General features: G+C 45.6%; 1 protein-coding gene across 1 annotated transcript in view; it reads left to right on the top strand.

Moving 5' to 3' along the window:
* Nucleotides 1-23,786, top strand: part of LOC138527099 (protein ELYS-like) — a 510,654-nt gene that overhangs the window by 62,406 nt on the left and 424,462 nt on the right. Inside the window, exons 3-4 of the mRNA XM_069638141.1 lie at nt 4,543-4,723; nt 10,299-10,506. Coding sequence (XP_069494242.1) covers nt 4,543-4,723; nt 10,299-10,506 — 389 coding nt within the window. The remainder of the gene's footprint in view (nt 1-4,542; nt 4,724-10,298; nt 10,507-23,786) is intronic.

Here is a 23,786-nt window from a genome sequence, read left to right as displayed (position 1 = left end):
CCCCAACTTCTGCAGGCTGCAATACTAGATAGAGTTATTAAACAACTCTACAGTACTTAATTTATCAACCTTAGAAAGATCAAAGGCCGAGACAGTCCTGCAGGGATTTGGACCTTTGGTTGAAAATTGGATGCAGATCTGTGAAGTGATAGCTAAACTCGCTGAGCTAGCTTACCCTCTGTAACTCCAATTAAAACCAGGGTCACTCATCTAAACACCTGCGCGCAGAAGGATGAAGTTTGAAGTTGCTGCTAGCCACTGCTCTTGTGAAACCTGATATAACATGCCAATGTAGATGTTTACCAACAGGACTTTGTGCTTGGCTGAAACATGACTGGGTGAGGTGTTTGCCAAAAGGACTTTGTCTGAGCTTGGCTGAAACATGATTGGGTGAGATGTTTACCAACAGAACTTTGTCTGGGCTTAGCTGAAACATGATTGGGTGAGATGTTTACCAACAGGACTTTGTCTGGGCTTGGCTGAAACATGATTGGGTGAGATGTTTACCATCAGGACTTTGTCTGGGCTTGGCTGAAACATGAATAGGTGAGATGTTTATCAACAGGACTTGTTTGAGCTTGGCTGAAACATGAATGGGTGAGATGTTTACCAACAGGACTTTGTCTGAGCTTGGCTGAAACATGATAGGATGAGATGTTTACCAATAGAACTTTGTCTGGCCTTAGCTGAAACATGATTGTGTGAGATGTTTACCAACAGGACTGTGTCTGGGCTTGGCTGAAACATGATTGGGTGAGAGGTTTAGCAACAGAACTTTGTCTGGCCTTAGATGAAACATGATTGGGTGAGATGTTTACCAACAGGACTTTGTCTGGGCTTAGCTAAAACACTATTGGGTGAGAAGTTTACCAACAGCACTTAGTTTGGGCTTAGCTGAAAAATGATTGGGTGAGATGTTTACCAACAGGACTTCGTCTGGGCTTGGCTGAAACATGATTGGGTGAGATGTTTACCAACAAGACTTTGTCTGGGCTTAGCTGAAACATGATTGGGTGAGATGTTTACCAACAGCACTTAGTTTGGGCTTAGCTGAAAAATGATTGGGTGAGATGTTTATCAACAGGACTTCGTCTGGGCTTGGCTGAAACATGATTGGGTGAGAGGTTTACAAACAGAACTTTGTCTAGCCTTAGCTGAAACATGATTGGGTGAGATGTTTACCAACAGCACTTAGTTTGGGCTTAGCTGATTACTGATTGGGTGAGATGTTTACCAACAGGACTTCGTCTGGGCTTGGCTGAAACATGATTGGGTGAGAGGTTTACCAACAGAACTTTGTCTAGCCTTAGCTGAAACATGATTGGGTGAGATGTTTACCAACAGCACTTAGTTTGGGCTTAGCTGATAACTGATTGGGTGAGATGTTTACCAACAGGACTTCGTCTGGGCTTGGCTGAAACATGATTGGGTGAGAGGTTTACCAACAGGACTTTGTCTGGGCTTAGCTGAAACACGATTCGGTGATATGTTTACCAACAGCACTTAGTTTGGGCTTAGCTGAAACATGATTGGGTGAGATGTTTACCAACAGGACTCTGTCTGGGCTTGGCTGAAACATGATTGGGTGAGATGTTTACCAACAGGACTCTGGCCTTAGCTGAAACATGATTGGGTGAGATTTTTACCAATAGGACTTTTTCTGGGCTTAGCTGAAACATGGTTGGGTGAGATGTTTACCAACAGCACTTGGTCTCGGCTTAGCTGAAACATGATTGGGTGAGATGTTTACAAAGAGGGCATTGTCTGGGCTTTGCTGAAACATAATTTGGTAAGATGTTTACCAACAGGACTTTGTCTGGCCTTGGCTGAAACATGATTGGGTGAGATGTTTACCAACAGGACTTCGTCTGGGCTTGGCTGAAACATGATTGGGTGAGAGGTTTACCAACAGACCTTTGTCTAGCCTTAGCTGAAACATGATTGGGTGAGATGTTTACCAACAGCACTTAGTTTGGGCTTAGCTGAAAAATGATTGGGTGAGATGTTTACCACAGGACTTCGTCTGGGCTTGGCTGAAACATGATTGGGTGAGAGGTTTACCAACATAACTTTGTCTAGCCTTAGCTGAAACATGATTAGGTGAGATGTTTACCAACAGGACTTTGTCTGGGCTTAGCTAAAACACGATTGGGTGAGATGTTTACCAACAGGACATCGTCTGGGCTTGGCTGAAACATGAATAGGTGAGATGTTTATCAACAGGACTTTGGCAGAGCTTGGCTGAAACATGATAGGGTAAGATGTTTACCAATATAACTTTGTCTGGCCTAAGCTGAAACATGATTGGGTGAGATGTTTACCAACAGGACTGTGTCTGGGCTTGGCTGAAACATGATTGGGTGAGACGTTTACCAACAGAACTTTGTCTGAGCTTGGCTGAAACATGATAGGGTGAGATGTTTAGCAACATGACTTTTTCAGAGCTTGGCTGAAACATGATAGGGTAAGATGTTTACCAATAGAACATTGTCTGGCCTTAGCTGAAACATGATTGGGTGAGATGTTTACCAACAGGACTGTGTCTGGGCTTAGCTGAAAAATGTTTGGGTGAGATGTTTACCAACAGGACTTCGTCTGGGCTTGGCTGAAACATTATTGGGTGAGATGTTTACCAACAGGACTTTGTCTGGGCTTGGCTGAAACATGATTGGGTGAGAGGTTTACCAACAGAACTTTGTCTAGCCTTAGCTGAAACATGATTGGGTGAGATTTTTACCAACAGCACTTAGTTTGGGCTTAGCTGATTACTGATTGGGTGAGATGTTTACCAACAGGACTTCGTCTGGGCTTGGCTGAAACATGATTGGGTGAGAGGTTTACCAACAAGACTTTGTCTGGGCTTAGCTGGAACACGATTCGGTGATATGTTTACCAACAGCACTTAGTTTGGGCTTAGCTGAAACATGATTGGGTGAGATGGTTACCAACAGGACTCTGTCTGGGCTTGGCTGAAACATGATTGGGTGAGATGTTTACCAACAGGACTCTGGCCTTAGCTGAAACATGATTGGGTGAGATTTTTACCAATAGGACTTTGTCTGGGCTTAGCTGAAACATGGTTGGGTGAGATGTTTACAAAGAGGGCATTGTCTGGGCTTTGCTGAAACATAATTGGGTGAGATGTTTACCAACAGGACTTTGTCTGGGCTTAGCTGAAACATGGTTGGGTGAGATGTTTACAAAGAGGGCATTGTCTGGGCTTTGCTGAAACATAATTGGGTGAGATGTTTACCAACAGCACTTGGTCTCGGCTTAGCTGAAACATGATTGGGTGAGATGTTTACAAAGAGGGCATTGTCTGGGCTTTGCTGAAACATAATTGGGTGAGATGTTTACCAACAGGACTTTGTCCGGGCTTAGCTGAAACATGATTGGGTGAGATGTTTACCAACAGGACTTTGTCTGGCCTTGGCTGAAACATGATTGGGTGAGATGTTTACCAACAGGACTTCGTCTGGGCTTGGCTGAAACATGATTGGGTGAGAGGTTTACCAACAGACCTTTGTCTAGCCTTAGCTGAAACATGATTGGGTGAGATGTTTACCAACAGCACTTAGTTTGGGCTTAGCTAAAACACGATTGGGTGAGATGTTTACCAACAGGACATCGTCTGGGCTTGGCTTAAACATGAATAGGTGAGATGTTTATCAACAGGACTTTGGCAGAGCTTGGCTGAAACATGATAGGGTGAGATGTTTAGCAACATGACTTTTTCAGAGCTTGGCTGAAACATGATAGGGTAAGATGTTTACCAATAGAACATTGTCTGGCCTTAGCTGAAACATGATTGGGTGAGATGTTTACCAACAGGACTGTGTCTGGGCTTAGCTGAAACATGATTGGGTGAGACGTTTACCAACAGGACTTTGTCTGGGCTTGGCTGAAACATGATTGGGTGAGTTGTTTACCAACAGCACTTTTTCTGGGTTTAGCTGAAACATGATTGGGTGAAGTCGCGCAGTGAAATTGAAAGCAAAATATAAGTTAGGTCTCTGGTCCAATAATGTGTATGAGCAGATGAAAAAATATAAAATATATTCTGACATAAGCGTTAGCCTTGAGATAAAGGTATGTCTGTGTCTTTGGTACCCCCACGAAGATAAGAGTGCTCCTAAAATGTGGTCTTAGACAAGTGCCGATTTTTACGCTGAGGAGAATTTGGCAGGATATTATTGCATTGGAAAGTTGTGCAGTGGACAAAGGGCAATGTTGAAATGAGTGCTATAGCCAAAGCTCATTTACAGCCAGAGGTAACTATGCGTCTCGAGTTTGGCTCACACTTTGGTAGCTTGGTGGAGCTTAAGGCTGAACTCTACAGTAGATGATAGAAGAGAAAGATTGAGCATACAACCGTTAAAAATAGAGAAAGAGAGAACAATTACCATGTCAAGACAAAGGGAAAATGGCATTTTAAGCGTGGCACTTAGATTATAGGCGATACAGCACATGGATATGTTTTGGACATGGGTGATGATGCAGCATTGCTAATTTTGTGTTGGTTATGGCCCATGGTCTATATAGATCGAGTACATGACAATGCTTGGAGACTTACACGCACCACCCAAAAGTATGGACGATCTTCACGCCATCCTACAGACGTTTAGTGGAACAATTGCAATTGGTACAAGCACAGGTGACGTCATACTACTCGACCTTGCCCTAAGAAAAGAGCTGGCGGGAAGAAGTGAGAAAGATCCAACAGGTAAACCAAGTCTTGGACAAGTGCATTAGATTAAGAAAATACAGTTTAAAAATAAGCTTTAGAAAGAGCATTAGGGTGTATCTAATTAAACAGTCTGTGTAATCTACTTGCCCTATCTATAGGTAATCAATTGATTATGTCTGCTGATGTCTTGACTTAGTGTAGAGGTCATATAACATTTCAAGGAAGAAGATGGGCTGTTTTTGATTATTTTGATTTTTTAAAGGACTGGCAAAATGAACGTCTCTGCTTATGGGTTTATCATGAATGCCACCCATTGCTCAAGGTGTTTAAACCCCCTGTTTGTGAAACTGATTGGATATTTGCTTGGCATTGCAGAGTTGGGTACTTGGTAGGACTGAGCCTTGGGTGCTGACTCAGTGTGTGATTCTGACAGGCACCTGAAGGCCTGCCACATTCCACCACGGCCAGATTTTCCTAGTAAACATGTTCCCACTTTGTTTACATGACTTTATCGCAGAACAGGAGTCCTGTTAAGATTGTTCTTTTCTTCCAAAGTTTTTTAATACAAATACCAGTGTGATATAAAAATACCGCAATATCTCTTTCCGGCTGCCCATTGTCACAAGTCTTTCCATTTTAGAGAAGCAAATAATTAAAGCTGACAGCAAGAATAGGTTTGTAGATACATTTATTTACTTACTTCCATTTTTCATATTAACTAACATTCAAACTTTTTTATAAAAATGAAAATAATTACATTCTTTAAAATACCCAAATAAAACAACTCATAATACGAGCTCAAAATCCAATAAAACACATTGAGTGTCAACTAGACAGGGCAATGTTACGAAAGGGTACACGACACAATTCTCCTCATGGCAACTATCTCACCCACTCCAGCTCCTCTGGAATCAAAAGCAGTAAATAATTCTTTATTTCATTTTTTTTTTTAAATCTTGAAGGGACTATGATCATGCGTCATTGTAACCCGCCTCTAAGCGTAAAGTACAGCCTCACTGTCAACAGCTTCAAGCGATTCCTCAAGACTTATTTATTTCATTTATAGGGTATATATAATATACAGCAAATGGTGTACCAGGCGATTTCTGCAAGACAAATTACTCTCTCTCGGGCACCAACTTCAACAGGTGTATGCCCTTAAACTGGAACAACAAGTAACCATAAACTCGAAAAATGGATTTCGATAACAACCGAAATGAAGACAGAAACACAAGGTGGGAACCGGGTTAGGCAGAGATGGGGGGGAGTACGTGTTAAGGGGCTGTGGGGCACCCCTCATTAAACCTAAAAGATGAGTACATGCGCACCTGACAATTTCAGTTAGAAATTATTTATCTGCATGCATTTAGAAGCACAACACATAGCCCCTCCCACAGTATCGCCCACTTTGTAATCCCTTTGTGGTGATTGGTGGAGCGCAGACCTGTACATTTCTATGAATTTTCGACTAAGCAAAATGTGAAAAATAGGTGAATTAGACCTTGATGGAGTCTGCGCTTGGACAAAAACGATCCAAAGAATAACTTGTTTTATAAATACATTTTTCGGTGAAATCACTGTTACGTGAGACAGTTAATTTGGTTTTCTTAGCCTTATTTTCTTGGTTTTATTTCAGGGTTGCTTAAATGATAGATTCAATTTGAATTATAAAGTCATTCAAATTCAAACATCAATATAATTCTTGATGAAATAAAAAATAAAAAAATCAGTCTTTTGTGACAGAGTTATAGTTTATATCTAATCCGTTTCCAAAGGTTAGAAGTTGTTCTAACAGAAATTGTACTTTGAAATGTCCAGCCCGTTCCAGTCACGTGTTTCCCCGCCTATTTATTGGCGGTTCCTCAGGGGTTTAATGGCAGATTGTTGTCAAAGAAATGATGTAAAATATTCCCACAGTTCAAAGTCACCAATTACACATTTGATTCCTGTTGAGACAGAATGCAAAAAAGACAGAACTTAAAATTGTTGAAAAAAACTAATATGAGATCTTCAGGCATAGCTTTGAAAATGTGCAAGTGTTTACTTTATAAGGGCAATTCTAAATCCAAATACAGTGGAAGCAGTGAAAAAGAAGGAAAAGAACAAAGAGGATTACAATTTACATGTATAATCTGTAAATTGGTTCGTGTTATAAATGGTCTCCCGTTTGGGCGTTCACAAAATGCCTCCTGGATGGAGTTCGTGATGGCACTAAATAGACAGAAAGCGAGTATGTATAATTCCGCCTGAAAAATGCTTGTGTCTGGTAAGTGGACATATATTTTCTATAAAAGTAAAATTCCGATCGTCTTACTTACATAAGGAAAATGACCGTGCTGTTAGCCAAACAGGTTGCTGTACACGGTTCGAATGCTGAGAGCAGGGTGTTACGCGCAAACGCGTTCAAAGCGGCATTGTAAACAAATGCTGTTGAATGGATGAGTCACGTGATGTCGTGACGTTGCGACCGTTCGCCTGGCGCCATATTGGATATGGATAAAAAGCATGATAGGTGTGTGCCTCAAAATTATTTATGATTTTGATTGGAATGTGTTCCAAAATATCTAAAGTTGTTGTTTATGTGTGGGCATCCAAATAAAAACAACCTATTTCAGATGAATCAGAAAAAATTGAATCTTACTGTGGTTATATGAAGAATTCAAAACTAACGTGAAGATCGCATTGTAGTTGCATAAAACTATTAGCAGACTAAGAAACAATTGAACAATTGAACATAGCAGGATACAAATGGAGGGATTACAATGGAGGCGGTAATCTTGAAACGACCTGGTGTGTCATAACATGCTCATCATTGGCAAAGTTCATTTTTAGTAATTGCACATGGTGAGGTTCAAAACGAGTTCAATATATTTGCTCATTGTTATAAATAAAGTCCCATATGTGGGACTTCATATGTTGATCATACTGGTGTGTATATTTCACGATTGAATCAAAAGGAAAAAGTAAATCAAGATGATTATTAACACATAAAATAGAAGAAGAGAAAATTATAGCAAATAACATTGTACTTGTCAGAGAAAATGATGTAGTTCCTGATCAACGTTTAGACCCATATGGATTGAGTCCATCGGCCATATCCAAAAAGCTTCCCTTTTACGGAGAAGTCTCTCCAAGTTTCCTCCTCTTCTTGGTATGGACAATTGTTCAAGTCCATAACATTTGATTTTGGTTATATCAGACTCTGCATGGTGTTGGTCAAAGTGAAAAGCTAATGGCGATCTCATGTCCTTGTTTTTGATTGCTCGCAGATGTTCGCCCAATCTGATTTTGAACTTCCTGATTGTACTGCCAATATAGGTTTTGCTGCATGAGCATATTATGGCATATATCACGAATTGGCTGTTGCAGTTGATAAGTTGTTTGATTGTGATTTTTTTTGCCATTCGGTAGCACAAATTCTTTCTTTCCATTAAACATATAGGAACAAATCTGGCAATTACTGCATTTGAAATTCCCTTTAGAAGGTGGTGTTAACCATGTTGATGAAGAGTTGGTCCTGTTCAAATTTCTTGTTGTCGAAGTAAGATGGACTTAACATTTTCTTTAAGGTCATAAATTCCGAAAAACCATATTAGGCTTCTTGTCTAGAATGGTGTTCAGTTCCGAATCTGTTGTAAGAATGTTGCAATTTCTTTGAAGAATCTTTTTAATGACATGGTTATTGCTGCTAAAGGTTGTGATAAACCTGGGTTTATCTGTTTCTAGTGTTTTCTTGGGTTTGTCCTGAAGTAGATCTTGTCTGGATCTCGTCATACTTTCAGTTACCATATTTTTAAGATGTTTAGAACTGTATCCGCGATTCTGGAATTTCTTGAATGCCATATCTTGATGTTTAGTACATTCCTCTGCTGATGTACAATTCCTTTTAATTCGCAGGAGTTCACCAAATTGTGAGTTTTGGATGATATGATGAGGGTGATTGCTGGTGGCGTGTAAAACACTGTTGACTGCCGTCTCTTTCGTATATAGTGTGCTGTAGATAGTTTGGTCCTGTATGTAGAGGGTGAGGTCCAGAAAGATTATGGATTGCTGGCTGTAGGAGATAGTGAATTTCAAATTGTAGTAATTATTGTTTAAAAAGAGTGATAATCTAGTAATTGTTGTTCTGTACCATTCCATATTACAATAATGTCGTCAATATATTTTCCCCAGAAAGCAATTCTGTTGTTGGTAGTGAAATCTGAATGTTGCCAGGCGACTTGAGTCTCAAAATGTCCCATGTAGAGGTTGGCGTATGAAGGTGCGCATTTTGTGCCCAGGGCAGTTCCCTGGACTTGTCTGAATAATTTTTCTCGAAAGCAAAAAATATTGTTGGTTAATGTGAAGTGGATCATTTTCGAAATCATCAGGTTTTGTTCTTGTAATGAAACTGATCTACTTTTCAAAAAGTGATTGACTGTTGAGATTCCTCTAGTATGAATAATGCTGGTGTATAAGGCGGTGACATCAAATGTTACAAACTGAAAGTTTTCTTCGGAAAAGATGTTTTCTAGTTGTTTCAATGCATGTGTTGTGTCTTTGATGAAAGAACTTAGACCAGATGCAAGGGGTTGAAGATAATGATCGATGTATTCTGAAATTCTTTCTGTGAATGAGCCGATGCTGTTAATGATTGGTCTGCATTGTGGTAGGTTATTGAATGGTTTGTGAATCTTGGGCATAAAGTAAACTGTCGGAAGTATTGGGTGTAGAATGTTCATATAATCATATTCATCATCTGAAAGTAAACCTTGTTTGTGCCAATGTGCACTCATGAGTTTCCAATCCGCATTTAGCTTTTTGACAGGGTTTGTTTGAAGTGGTTGATAGCATGCCGTATCATTCAGATGGTTCATTGCTATTTGGATGTAATCTTCAGTTTTGAGTAGTACGATGTTACCGCCCTTGTCAGCCATTCTGACCATGATGTTATAGTTTTCTTTCAATCTTTTGATGGCTGATATTTGTGCATCTTTGCGATTATGGTTCGCTCGTGGTTTTCTTAAATCTCCTTGAACTGCCTTTTGGAAAGGATCTAATCAAAATGTGGCCTTGCGCTCTGCCCTGTAATGTCCTTATTGAATGTTTGCTGCTCACTCCCATGCACATCCTGGTGTGTGGGCCAACCGGTTTGCAAGGACCCTTCGCAAAGACCCTAGAAAGGGCACTGCCCCATCTGTACTATGCCTTGTCTACAATAGTTAGGACTGAAACTCTCTCCTCTCCTTATAAGTGGGAGAGATCCTTTTACAGCATATGAGGGTTCTGACTTAGCCTGTGATGGTGTTGCTCCTTGTTGAGTGAAGGCGTCCCCTTACTTATCTATGGGACACGTGCCTTTGCACATGCCATTAAGCTCCCCCAGTAAGGAAGATTGCATCAACATGGCTTATGACAGACAGTATGGCACAGAGAAATCATGCCAAGCATTGTAATGACATGTTTACTATGTGGGCCACAGGGAGCCCTGAGGCCCATTGGAGAAGGGGCGTCGCGGCCCTTTCCACCCAATCCAATTAGAAGGAAGTGGTAGCCTTTGTGGCTTCCTTCAGGATTAGGCCTGGTTAATCTAAAAGGTTCAGCCTGATATGCTGTCTTCTGCTCTTCACAGAATTGAAATGCTTCCCCGTCTTGGAACCAGACATTGATGTGCGGATCAATGATGCACGACAGCATGGGCGGCACGTAGGCGTACGTCTGCCGCGCGGTGTCAGACGCGACGTCTCAGCGATGCTCTACGTTGGCCAGACCAATCATCTAGCGGTTGCCTACGCCGGAGGAGTTGTCCAGTTTTGGAATCTGAAGCAGCTTCGTGTAGAGTAAGTCCCATTGGGGTGGATATGCATGCGTGTGCGGATTGTCCAGAAAGTCCCCGGGTTGTGTTATCCCACAAAGAACATCCTGCTGGTAGACCAGAAGGCTGTGCAACATGAAAGGTTTATTATCTAAGAGTCAGCTTTCTGCTGTGCACAGGCCCTGTTAGAGAAAGAGCTTCCAAAATAAGGACTCTAAAAACACAAGAACATTAACATTCAAGCTGATGTTGTCATTTTGAACGTTGAAAGGGTTCCATGTGTTAATATCCCCGCAAAAATATCACGATACAAAAATATCACCATATTTCTGCAGCGATATTGAGGCATGGACCCTGCGGGGGGGTACCCCGACAACCCCTGCATTATTTTTAAATGTGCAGGGGACACCCCCGCATCCCCCGTTCCCACAAATTATCCACCCCAAAAATACCACCTAAGGCGTTACAGACGACCATATATACGGCGATATTTTCGGTGGGGATAATATGTAGGGATACAGTTGAAAGTTATTGAAGAAATACCATATTGAAATAATAGAATTGTCCCAAATGCATCACACAAAAGTGATATTTTTGAAGAATGAATGTTCGTCCTTAGAAATGGGGGTAACATGTGAATGTTTGCAGGGTATTTGGGGGCTCCTGAATGCCACCCTTGAGCCTGCATTACAAGATAAGAAGATGTTTTGCTGGTATTTCTGGGTTTGCTATTACCGCGTGTCGAAATCTTGGGGACCGTGGTGATTATAAATTGAACTGGCGGTAAAGCATGTGGGTTTTCAGAAATATTTTTGACATTTTACACTTCATTTTCGCTTGTCATATGTTTCTGAGTCCGACATGCTGTGCTGTTTTTCTGAAAATCGCATGTTCACTCTGAGCACCCCGCAAAAAATATCCATCGGCACCCCTGCTGGGGGGAGGGAAGTGAGTCGGCACAGCCATAGCACATGAGGTTTCTGTCACAGGGACCTGCGCAGTAGGGTCAGTGACAATCCTTGTGTAGTTACTTTGGGAAAGGCGGTATAAGCTTAGATACTTAGAGGCCCTCCAGGGTGACACACATCGTGTTTTCTTTCTCCCATGTGCAGAGATGCACCTGTTCATTCTTTCATATAAGTGAAGAAAAGTGTTTTAAAAGCTGGGGGGTGGGAGGGATTTTCGAATGTTTATTTCCATCTTTTGGGAGGAGGTAAAAACATGCATGTTTATTGCCGGCCTGTCAGCGGCTAATTACCACGAGCAATATTCCAAGTTAATATTCATCGGGTAAGTGTAAGGTGACTCTGCCCTTAATTATAGAGAGCGCCTGTGGGAATGTACGATTGAACAGCAGCCTGTAGGTAGACATGAGCGATGGGCCAACACCTTAGCGCGCGCATGCGCGTAGCATAGGATCCGAGACAGAAATGAAAAACAACCACCGATCGTGAGCGGTCTTGAGAAAAGGATGTGCGCCTCCACCAGGAGCAAATAAGCTGCCAGCTCCCGGGAACCCCTTTTTCCTGTGAGATCCCCACGTTCTAAAGCATCCTACAACAGAAGGGTTGATGCCCAATACATTCAGTGACAGCGATAAGGATTGAGAAACAATTCGCTTTATAAAGACCCATAAAAAGGATAACCTTCCTAGTCATGAATACATATGCATCCTCGGTTCCAAACATATTAAATAAGTAAATAATTCCGCATTCTATCTGTCAAATATTCTCAGTGAAATTGGTGTAAACAGACCTCTCGGCGCGGTCTTAATCAACGGGCCCAGCTTGTCTGTTAACTCGCCCAGGGGGACGGCCATTTAAATTCCCGCGCAGTCGTTTACAGTGCGCGCCAGAGTGGGGGTGCACGCAAACAGCATCAAGAAACCCCACCAACAGCTGGGCCTAATATCCTCCGGCACAGGTGGTTATGCATTCGAACATTTTGCATATTGACATGTATTTTAGAAATGGGTCCAACTTGCTTCTTTGGCTACTCAGCCACCAGGCTTGCCTAAATGCAGGGGTCAGCGCTGCGACCCTTTCGCGGACCCTTAGGTGAGACTGTGGAGGAAAAGCTATACAGATTGGGTGTTCACCTATAGTTTAGGTGTAGACTGAAATCAATTTAGGGTGAGCATCCCTGTCATTTCCAATGAGTGAACACCTGGGCGCTGCGTAGAGAGAACACAATACAAGTGGGAGGGAACTCACCCTCCCCTATTAATGTGACTAAATCACTTGCCTCTGGTGGCAATGCTAATGCTCACCAAGGTAGCTGCAGTCTGCCTCACAACAGCTAAGACTGCCCATAAACACACATCAGACAAGACAACCCCACCGTGCAACAAATAGAGTTTACCCATTTGCTATAGAACTGGGTTAGAGCTGAGCTATAGAACTCAAAGGACCTCTCCTCCTCCACACGGCAGGCAATAATGGCATGTGTATAAAAACAGCCCGCACCTTTAAACACCCGACGGTGCCAGCCAATATCGCTTCGTGGACTGTAAGCAAAACTGGAAGAAAGAAACTACAATATGGATTTTATTTTTCTTTCTGTCTGCCTGAAATGTAGCAATATGTTGTTTTTCTAAGTGTAAATATACATTGTACTATGTAACTAAGCTTTCTGTCTGTAACAGCGCCACAATGCCTTTGGGCTGCTGCGCGCTGAATAAATAAATAAATAAATAAATAAAACCTGACCACAAAGCGGAACGTCTCACTAAAAGATATAGATACCGCCAGGTCCCCCGCCTAAATAAGCCCACTAAACCTATGGTGGGAAATAGGCTCAATCATGTGTATTTTAATTTTTTTTTTAATGGGAAAACGCCGGGCTACAAAAAAACCGCAGCAGCCTCGGGAGAGCGAGATGAGGGTGCGAAACCCACAAGAGCATTTTCTTTTTTTCTGTGTTGTTTTTTTCAGAAATACGCAAACCACTATTTTGCAGAGAAATGACCGCTGTAGAGTAGAAGATCAACCAATTCTTGCAATACTGTTACAAGACCAAAGTGCAAAGGGCTGTCCCGGCTTCACCGAAATCCAAGCAATGCTACCAGAAATACTTTCACTTAATGCGCCAACGTGATTGACACACCACAAGGACTCCTTACCTCCATATAAGATGAGTGAACATTTTCCACACAGTTACCAGCACAAAATGGGGATATGGAATCACACGAGAAAAGAAACCGGGAAAATAAATACATTTAAATATTATCAATCCCGGCAGGATATACCTCACAGAAAGGTTGTGTTACCGACGACAAGTCAGAATAAATAGAAAGGGGGACACTGATGTTACAAAGTAATAAGCGTGTACGCATGCGCGAGCCTCGTTTGGGCTCACGCATGCGCTGGGGGAATAAATGCGTCCCGAACGGCAGTTGCCGCCGCGACCTTGCAACCATCATTTGCGTCTCCGAGTCTCCCTCATTGTATGCGTGAGTGTGTGGTATGCGAGGTGGCCCGAGGCACTCACAACGGCTAACATTGGTGACGAGTAATCGGCACGTAGTGAGTGTTTGTGAGCGGCAAGCTCCCGAACTGCAAGTCGTGGCAGCCCATCTCATCACGCAGCTCGAATCCAACGCTGCTACGGTCGGCCATTTTGTAATCCAACGTGTGGTAGTAGCGGCCGGCGAGGGTGCTCGAGCGTTACCCACGTGATCATAAAGGAACAATTTTTGGAACCTTCATTGTTGCCCTGGACGGGGAGCCATGATTTCTGGCCATGGGAGCCTAGGAACATTTTTTATCACCCAGTCTGGTGGACCAGTTGAGAAGGAGTTGCTGGAACAAAGTGACTGCATGCTGTGAAGGAGGTCAGTGGTCACTAGCTACAGGCCAAGAAGCCCACTTCTGCCCACAAATTTCTCCAGTGGTGGAGTGCTGTCCATGTGGGAAAGGTTTGCGGCCTCACACATGCGGTTGAGGTGCCTGTGCGACCTGTGAGAATGAGTGACCAAGAAGGAGAGACAGCGGCACCAGCACAAATGTCACGTAGACAACAAGGCGCTCTGGCACCGATGCCGGAATTCGACACATCAGGTCCTCCTTCCAAGCTGGGGCCCAGGTGGCTTATATGGATCAAGAAGCTGGACATGTTCTTCAGAGCGACTGTGGAAGACGACCATGATGCAAAGGTTGCGACGCTGCTGTACTCAGCGGGGACTGAGGTACTCTGAATCTATGAATCATTGAACATTCAGGTGGTAACTTACGCCGCAGTCAAGACTGCCCTTCAGAATCATTTCATACCACTGTCGAATGTGGACTTTGACAGGTTTGTGATGCGTAGTGAAAAACAACATGACCACGAGTCCCTAGACCAATTCTGTGCGCGACTGCGCCAACTTTCAAGCATGTGCAGATGGGACAATGAAGAAGGGATGGTGAGAAACCAGCTAATACAGGGGTGCAGCTCGAGCAAGTTGCAGAGGCAGATCCTGTGGGAACCCGGAATGACTTTGGCTCAAATCCTGGACACTGGCAGGGTATATGAACTGGCAGAAAGTAGAGGGGCAAAGATGGACACGGCCGTACGGCCAAGCAAAGGTGAAGAGGCTTTTGCCCTAGGGAGGTCCACCCCATCGAAGTCTCGGTGGATCCAAAAGCGTCAAGATGCATCCCCCACCCAGAGCACCCCAGCAGCGTGTCACTACTGCGGTTACGATCTGCTGCACGCAGAAGCCTGCCCTGCGAACCCAAGAGTATGTGGCACGTGCAACACACCAGGCCACTACGCCAGAATGTGCAGAGCTGTAGCGCCAGTGACAACCCACAGAGGCCTTGCGAGGGCGAGTAGTGACAATTTCAGGAGACCGCGGAACGTGGCCACGGTAGAACAAGACATACAGAGACTCAACCTGGCTGAAGAGGAAGAAGAGGGCGAAGAGATATTCTTCATATCCAATATAGCTACAGGAGCCAGGAAAAGGAGGCAAGCAACCTATGTAGTAGACATTAAAGGCACCCCCACACCAGTCCTAATAGAGACTGGTGCGTCAGTGTGTGTTCTGGCTACAGAGCATTACAAGGCCCTCCCTGGTCCACCGGAGCTTGAAAATTCAAATGCCAGGATTTACACATTTGGAGGCGTCACTTCATTACCGATCCAAGGGGTCTTTGTTGCACCAGTTACCCATGGCCCCAATGCGATGAAAGCTCGATTTTATGTGCCGGATGTCAGCCCCCATTCTCTCCCTAGCTGCGCCGCATCAGAAGCCCTGAACACTGTTCACTTCACGCTAGCGGTGTACCAGTCAGACATCGAACAGCTCCTGAGCAGGTTTGAAACCCTCTTTCAGGCAGTAGGCAAGTTGAAAGCTGACCCGAAACGCCTACACATTGACGAGACTGTAAGGCCCACTGCTCTCAAGCATAGGAGGATACCATACCATTTAAGAACGCAAGTGGCGAAAGAGCTACAAACACTGATAGATATGGACATTATAGAAAAAGTAGAAGTACCCACGCAGTGGGTATCGCCAATCGTAGTAGCACCTAAACCCAAACAACCAGGTGCAGTCCGCATCTGTGTGGACATGCGGTTGCCCAATGCGGTTATAAAGAGGGAACGTCATATTACCCCGACGATGGATGATGTTATCAGTGAACTACAAGGTCCCAAGGTGTTTTCAAAATTGGACCTGCGTTCCCGGGTACCACCAACTTGAACTTCACCCGGAATCACGGTACATCACAACCTTCACAACCCACGAGGGGTTATATCAATTTAAGAGACTGAGTTTCGGCATGTCGTCCGCCGCCGAAGTGTTTCAAAACACTATCAGGGGATCACTGGCTGGTTTAAAAGGGGTCCTCAACATGAGCGACGATATTCTAGTCTTTGTGTCGTCGGAAATGGAGCACATGAAGAGGCTGTAACTGACCCTTCAAAGGCTGAGCAAGCTGGGTTTGACGCTGCACAGAAGTAAATGCGAATTCTTCAGGGACCGCATAGAATTTTTCAGGTTTGTCTTTCACGCAGGAGGGATCTCGTCCGACCCAGAAAAGGTCTGCGACATTCGCGAGCAACAGCACCAGAGTCGCCAGCAGAAGTCTGCAGCTTCCTCGGCATGGTGAATTACTGCGGCCGATTTATCAAGGGACTTGCTTTGCTCTCGGAACCTCTCCGAGCCTTGACGAAAAACGATGTGCCCTGGACATGGGACAAGAAAGAACAAAAGGCGTTCCAGGACATCAAATCGGCACTGTCGGATCAGGTCACCATGGCCTACTTCGATCCGGCAATTGAGTCAGAGATTGTCGTAGATGCCAGCCCCGTAGGCCTGGGGGCCGTACTACTGCAGTCAGGCACACAAGGAAATATGCATTGCCTATGCGTTGCCAATGCAAGCAAAGCGCTGTCCGAGAGGGAGAAAAGATAGAAAGATTCTATTCTTCTCAGATAGAAAGAGAAGCGCTTGCAATACTATGGGGTTGTCGGCACTTCTGCCTTTAGATCCTAGGTAACCGGTGGTGGTGGTCACCGATCACAAGCCCCTGATCCCCATTATGGCCGGGGTATCCTCGAAGCCTCCCCCACGCATTGAACGCTGGATGCTGTCACTCATAGAGTACAGTTTGAAACTCCAATACAGGCCTGGTACAAACAATACTGCCGATTACCTGTCCCGTCATCCGAACCAAAGACGGGAGCAAGGCCTCGGGGAGATCTTTGCGTGTCAAGAAATAGTCCACAACGTCGTGGAAGTGGCCATGCCAGTGGCAGTGGCTCGACAAGACATCGTCAAGGCGTCCGATGAAGATGAAGTGTTCCGGGTCATTCGGACGGCCATAGGAAGTGGGGAATGGAAGGAGATACTGGGCAACAACGCAAAGCGAGAATGACGGCGCAATGGGACTTGCATGCGTTATGGAAGAGGAGGCACCACTGCCGACCTTTGGGAGTAGCAGCCGGTACCCGAACAGACAGGGTTGACAACCCCTGCCCGATTTAAAGATTATATTATGGACTCAGAGAACTGAGTCATCAGCAGCCAAGGTTAGGCGACTCACGTTGAGTCACAGTTATGTTACATGTTGTTGTTGTTGTCTTTCTGTTTTAAAGAAAAGGAGGGATGTTACAAAGTAATAAGTGTGTATGCATGCGCAAGCCTCGGTTGGGCTCACGCATGCGCTGGGGGAATAAACGCGTCCCGAATGGCAGTTGCCACCGGGACCTTGCAACCATCAGATGCGTCTCTGAGTCTCCCTCATTGTATGCGTGTGTGTGTGGTATGCGAGGCGGACCTTGGCACTCACAACGGCTAACAACTGACTGCTGCGGCCCGTCAGCCTGCCTTTCTCCTACCTCAACTGCAACAACTTCCGACAGGACTCGACAAACTGCAGTTTACCACACTGCCCCGGCGATCCGTCTTACATGGAACAGACCACCTGGGTCCCAGACCCTGTTCGCTGCATGCCCAATGCAGGGGATCGGGCAGCGCAAAGCGGCAGGTCATGCAGGCCTTTCAGAGGTTCCTTCAGACACTAAACAAAAACCAGCGTCCTCTGGGTTCTCTCTCTCCCTTCCACGCTTACTTTTTGCACTCTGCGGATTCCTTTTTATCCCTCCATCCGTTTCACTGCAGGGGAACTCCAGTCACCCGTGAAATCACCTCAAACGCCCACCTGTTCCCCTTGAGATGGGCACAGCTAACACCCTCCATGTTGTGATTTCCACCCTGAGCCCCTGTTCCAGGTGAAACAACAGGAAACGACCTTAACTCAAGGTACGCCCTTTAAGACAGAGACAGGAAGGGGACGTCATGTGAGGAAGAGGAAGGCCTAGTAGAGCCCGGATTCGGCAGTATGATGTAGAGGAGAATAAAGAGATGTTGCATCTTAGAATGTCTCCACCTCATTTGTTATAGTCAGGCTGCACTGTCCATACAGAGTATGTAGCCCTGTCTGAGAGGGGCCCACCAGCCCCCAGCTCCCAAAATGGCTGAATACAGAATGCAAATAACCGAAATAGAAATGGGACAGCGTTCCTCCAACAGGTGCACAGACAAAACACAGCGCAGTACCCAGGTACTGACACCAGACCTGCTTTATCTTGCCATCCACACATAACTTTTATATTTATTAATTATTTATTTATTATATTTTTATTTTCTTTATGCCGTGGCATAAATTCCAGAATAAATCATGGGTTAATTATTCTTCTTTCTTCGAATGCACTTATAATTGCAGTGCATCTTTTTAACACCAGCATTACGCCGGGTTGTGTACATTCCTCTAGACCCATAATTAGGGCCATGTTGGGGTTCAGGAGGCCATCGGGATCCCTCTTACTGCACCCAACAGGCGCTAGAATTAGTGCTGCTAGGTCCGTTTAGAAACACTTACAGCAGTATGTAGAGGGGCCCTAATGTCAATCATCTTTGCGTTGATGCAGAAAGACTGTCTCGACATGTCAGCCATTTTACAGAAGCTATTGAAACTCTGAAGGCGCCAAATGTTGCTTCTAAGAGCTTCTTTTATTTACATGCTGCTTGCCACTTTTATGCCAAATGACAGCGCGCTTAAAGAATGTACCCCCAAAGTTTGAGGTCCAGAAGAATCGGCAGCTCTTTCGTGCCTGGAGAGGCTGCCATTGCACCATTGACTCTTAACTAAAGCCGCATTATGGTACATTTTGGCGTTGTGTGTTTTCCTTGTTGCAGTGAAATCATCTCCGGGGTATGTTGTAAAAGTTGGCACCTAAAGATGACTGTTTTTGCAAGATACTGAGGTTGCTGCAGTGGGGTGGGAAGCTTATTTTAGAACCTCTTGTGATAGCTCTTGTCTGTGTGTTGGTCGGAACAATCGGGTTTTTTGGACGCCGGAGAGATTGGTGATGTCGGAGAATTCAGATTGTTGGAGATGTATTCATACAAAAGGTACGTTGGAGCATATGTTGTGGGGCTGTTGGTTGGAAAGATTGTTCTGGAGTGAGGTTGGTCGAATATGTGGTGAGGTGATTGAGGGTTTACCTACCTTAGACTTCAAAATGGTGATATTGGGTGATGATGAGTCTCTAGAGGAACTTACCTTAAGTCAGAAGAAGTGGTTGTTTCGTGGGGCAATGATTGGTAAGAAAATTGTTTTGCGAAATTGGAAGTCTGTTTTGACTTTGAATGTTGAGACGTGGGTGATTGAGATGGAAGAGTTAGCAGCTATGGAAAAGTCACTTTACAGAAGAGGAGGGAAGATGAGTTTATTTAAAAAGATCTGGGGTACATTTCTTCAGCTTTATTAGTATAGGGGAGTAGGGGGTGGATATTAGTTGTTGGGGTTTATCTTGTAATGTATTATACTGTTTATTATCTTCTGGAGTGTGTCCTGTGGTATGTGATTTTATGGTTTTGTATATAAATTTTAAAATAAAGAGTTAAAAAAAAAGAAAAAAAAAGGAGCAAGCACTTCCAAGTGAAGCTTTTTTATAAGCATGGAAGAAAGGGGCACTACGTTTATTCCAGTCTTTCGAGTCACAGATCCTCACAGAGCCCGTTCTACTCCATCAAGTAAGAAAAGCGAACTTGTCTCACGATGCATCAGGGTTCAATGAAAACAGAAGGTTGAATGTGATGTTTCCGCACATTGAAGACAGAGCACAGAAAAGAACAATTTATTTCGGTCGTTTTTGTGCGGCCCCAAATATGTCGACATATCACTTTGCATGATCCCAAAACCAGTCCCTGTCCCCCTTCGCTCCCCACCCCTCCCAAACTGGCGAGTTTTTCTGTCATTTGGTGGGTTTCACCGGCCGAGCCCCTCTCCCCTCACTCTCCGCCCTCCTTTTACACCAAGAGCCTTTCTCCCGTCCCACCTACAACCACACACACAGGCATTCTAACATGCACACACGTACAGTTACCCGCTCCCCTACCCCCCGGCCCTTCCCTAAATCTTACACTCACACTCGGACACACACACACAAACACACAGACACACACACACGCCCAGACACACACACACACAGCACTCACAAAAAACAACACGCTTACCTGGGCCCCATCGACTTCCCTCTGCCGCCTACGCCATGCCTGGCAGCCCCTGCGTGCACTCGTGTGCCTGGCAGGGGCTGGCAGTTGGATTTAGAAAGACCGCTCGGAGCGGTGTTTCTAAATCGGTCTTTGAGGAAATCGATGTCTTCACTCAGTACCAAATAGACAGGGCTTCCTGGGCACGAGCATGGCACCTGGCTGCTTTGTGGGGCATGTGGGGCAGGTACTGGTGGGAGGAATACTTATACAAATAAGGCTGCACAGGGCATCTCACAGGCATAGGAAGTGGAGGAATTGGGAAGTGCCTTCAGTGGCAAACCTGCAAAGTGTTTGGAATGGTTTCCCACAGCCCTCTGGCAAGGGGTGTAAGAGCACTTATCCTAAGTCTGAGGTCGGCACCCTTTGGCTCCCCAGATGTGTTGCACTACAACTCCAATCAGTCCTAGCCAACAGAGCCAATGGTGAGGCATCATGGGGATTGTAGTCCAAAACATCTGCAGAGCGGCAGCCCTGTATGTCATGAATGCCGGGTGTCGACCAAAGCTAATCCACACTCTCTTTATTGGGGAGTGTGGACGAGCAGTGTGGAGTAAAGTAAGGTAAGTACCATACCTCCCCGAGCAGGGGGTTCCAGGAAGCAACCAATCCCCATAAGAGGCAGAGGAGACCCCCTGAAGAGCTCCATCTCCAGGGGCCAGACCCAGGCAGGATGGAGGTAGAGCAGGATCTGCACTGATGGATGACAGTGGTATTACGCACTAGAGTGCGCTTTGAAACAGGTTTTTATTTTTAATTGTATAAGCGCCTAACAAGCAAACAATAAAATAAATAAATAGAGTGGACCTGCAAAACTCCCGTTAGATTACAAACAAAATAAATTATTAATCTTGCATGGGTAGGTTATCCTGTATAATACTAGACACCTAGAAATACACACACAGAACACACACAGTACGGATTGTTGTGCTCAAAAACACACATTACCTCCACGTCCACTCTTCCTCGTCCCAGTACTTACTTCATGAGGCACCTGCCTCCGACACAGGACCTTCTTCTATTTCTTTAAATCTCTATAACTCCTCCCCCACATCCATGTCACTCAGTTTTTATTTTTTCCTGCCTCCAGCAGGTTGGACTTTTTCTTCCCGGTGCGGGGCACCAGGGAGCACCGATTGCTGGCCCCCTGGGGGGGGCTGTGTGGCGGGGCCCTCGGCTCCCTCAGGTGCGGCGCTGCTCCTGGGCCCCCTGCGGGGCTTGGGGTCACAGTTGAGCTGGATTGCCTCGCTCGGTTCTTTGCTGGGCTCCGGACCGCAGCGTGAGCATTGTGTCCCGGGTCCTGCACGGCCCCGGGAAGGTAAGGAGAGGGGAGGACTGGGCTTGATGTTTTTCCCCTCTCCTCCTGTTTTGGCCTTCTTGATTCTACTTGGCAGTATGGGCTAGCCTTCCCTTTTGTTGTGAGAACTCTCTGCTTCTTGTCGTGGGGTGACAGTGGCAGAGAGTCTTTGGGAGTGCGGGGGCTCTGTTCTGTCGCAGGCATGTCACATACCACCTGCTCCTCAGACACACGGCCCAGGATGCACCGGATGTTAGCTGCATTATCTGGGGGAAGGTAAGGAGAGGGGAGGACTGTGCTTGATATTTTTCCCCTCTCCTGCTGGTGTGGCCATCTTGACTCCTTCAACATGCCGTTTTCCTCGTGCCTTGTGTGCACATCTTTATTGGAAATGATGGCAAGCACTTGGCAGTATGGGCTAAGCCTTCCCTTTTGTTGTGAGGCCTCTCTGCTTCTTGTCGTGGGGTGACTATGACAGAGTATTTGAAAGTGCGGGGGCTCTGTTCTGTCGCAGGCATGTCACATACCACCCGCTCCTCAGAGACACACGGCCCAGGATGCACCGGATGTTAGCTGCATTATCTGGGGGAAGGTAAGGAGAGGGGAGGACTGTGCTTGATGTTTTCCCCTCTCTTGCTGGTATGGCCATCTTGACTCCTTCGAAAGGCCGTTACCTCGTGCTCTGTGTACACATCTTTATTGGAAATGATGGCAAGCACTTGGCAGTATGGGCTAGCCTTCCCTTTTTGTTGTGAGGCCTCTCTGCTTCTTGTCGTGGGGTGTCTGTGACAGAGTATTTGAAAGTGTGGGGGCTCTGTTCTGTCGCAGGCATGTCACATACCACGCGCTCCTCAGACACACACAGCCCAGGTTTCACCGGATGTTGGCTGCATTCCTTGCGTGCTGCCTGTGAATACGGTGCAGATTTGGACACGTCTGCAAGCGGCCGGAAGGTACCGGCCTGGCATAATCTACACTTCAGGTTCGAGTATCAGCGGTGCTGACTCGGTCCTTCAACCTTCCTAGACCGACGCATTGGAACGATCTAGAGCATGGGGCTACCAGCTACTGGATACAGGGCTCAAGCCACCTCTCAGTCATGTGGCGTGTTAGTGGTGTGTTTGGGTCTGTGCTAGCTATGGACGCAGACTCCTTGTCCTGTCCTCTTCCTCTAAACTGCGCGAGGGAAAGTCGAAGGAGTTGATTTGCTTTTCCCTTGTCCGGCATGGGATTATGGAAAATGCATCATGGAAGTAACGGCCATGCAGGGGGTTCCCAGTGTCTCTTCTTTTAGGGCCTAGGTCCTCCGGTGCCGACGTGTTGCTTTCACGCCTCCTCTCAGACTTGTGGGAAGAATAGGGCACATGGTGGCACATGTCTGTGCTTAGAGGGGTTCTCAGAGCCCCTGGTGGAGGGGGATGTCACTTCAGTGGGTTTTCCAGTATAGGCATACCTCAGGTAGGGGGTTGCCTTTGATGTCGGCTATCCGGGATGGATTGCTTTGCCCCGCTTTGTGACAGTACTCTGCCCTTTTGACGCCAGCCTGGTGGCTCCTCTGTCAGCTGAGGGGGCCATAGTCTGCTGGACTTCTGGGCTGTCCAGTATCTTCCTTTTGATAGGTCAGATCTTTTTGTGGGCTGACCAGCATGCTGTTATATTGTGGCGCAGGCCTGTTTCAACGTCCTGTGATTTCCCTCTGGTGCAAGTGCAGTGACTGGCGGTTTTCCCTGGCTCCTCGTCTCTATCTTCTCGGAGGTGTATGGGACCGGTGGGGTTCGGCTTCCTGGGTAATGGGCTCCTTCTGGAGGGGGTATCAGTTGCCGTTCCTGTCTCCTCCTGTCCAGGTTTGCATGGTTAGGACTTTGGTGCCCAGCTCACGGTCCAAGAAGTTGGCCATGGGATCCGTTCTCTCCGAACGGTTGTTGTGGGTTACCGTCTTGCCCGTTCCTCTCCCTGTTCAGGG

This window comes from Ambystoma mexicanum, chromosome 14 (genome assembly GCF_040938575.1).
Source record: "Ambystoma mexicanum isolate Mex_15411 chromosome 14, UKY_AmexF1_1, whole genome shotgun sequence".
In the NCBI taxonomy this organism is placed as follows: Eukaryota; Metazoa; Chordata; class Amphibia; order Caudata; family Ambystomatidae; genus Ambystoma; species Ambystoma mexicanum.
Note: the sequence above shows the minus strand (reverse complement) of the source record. Positions and strands in the feature narration are given on the sequence as shown.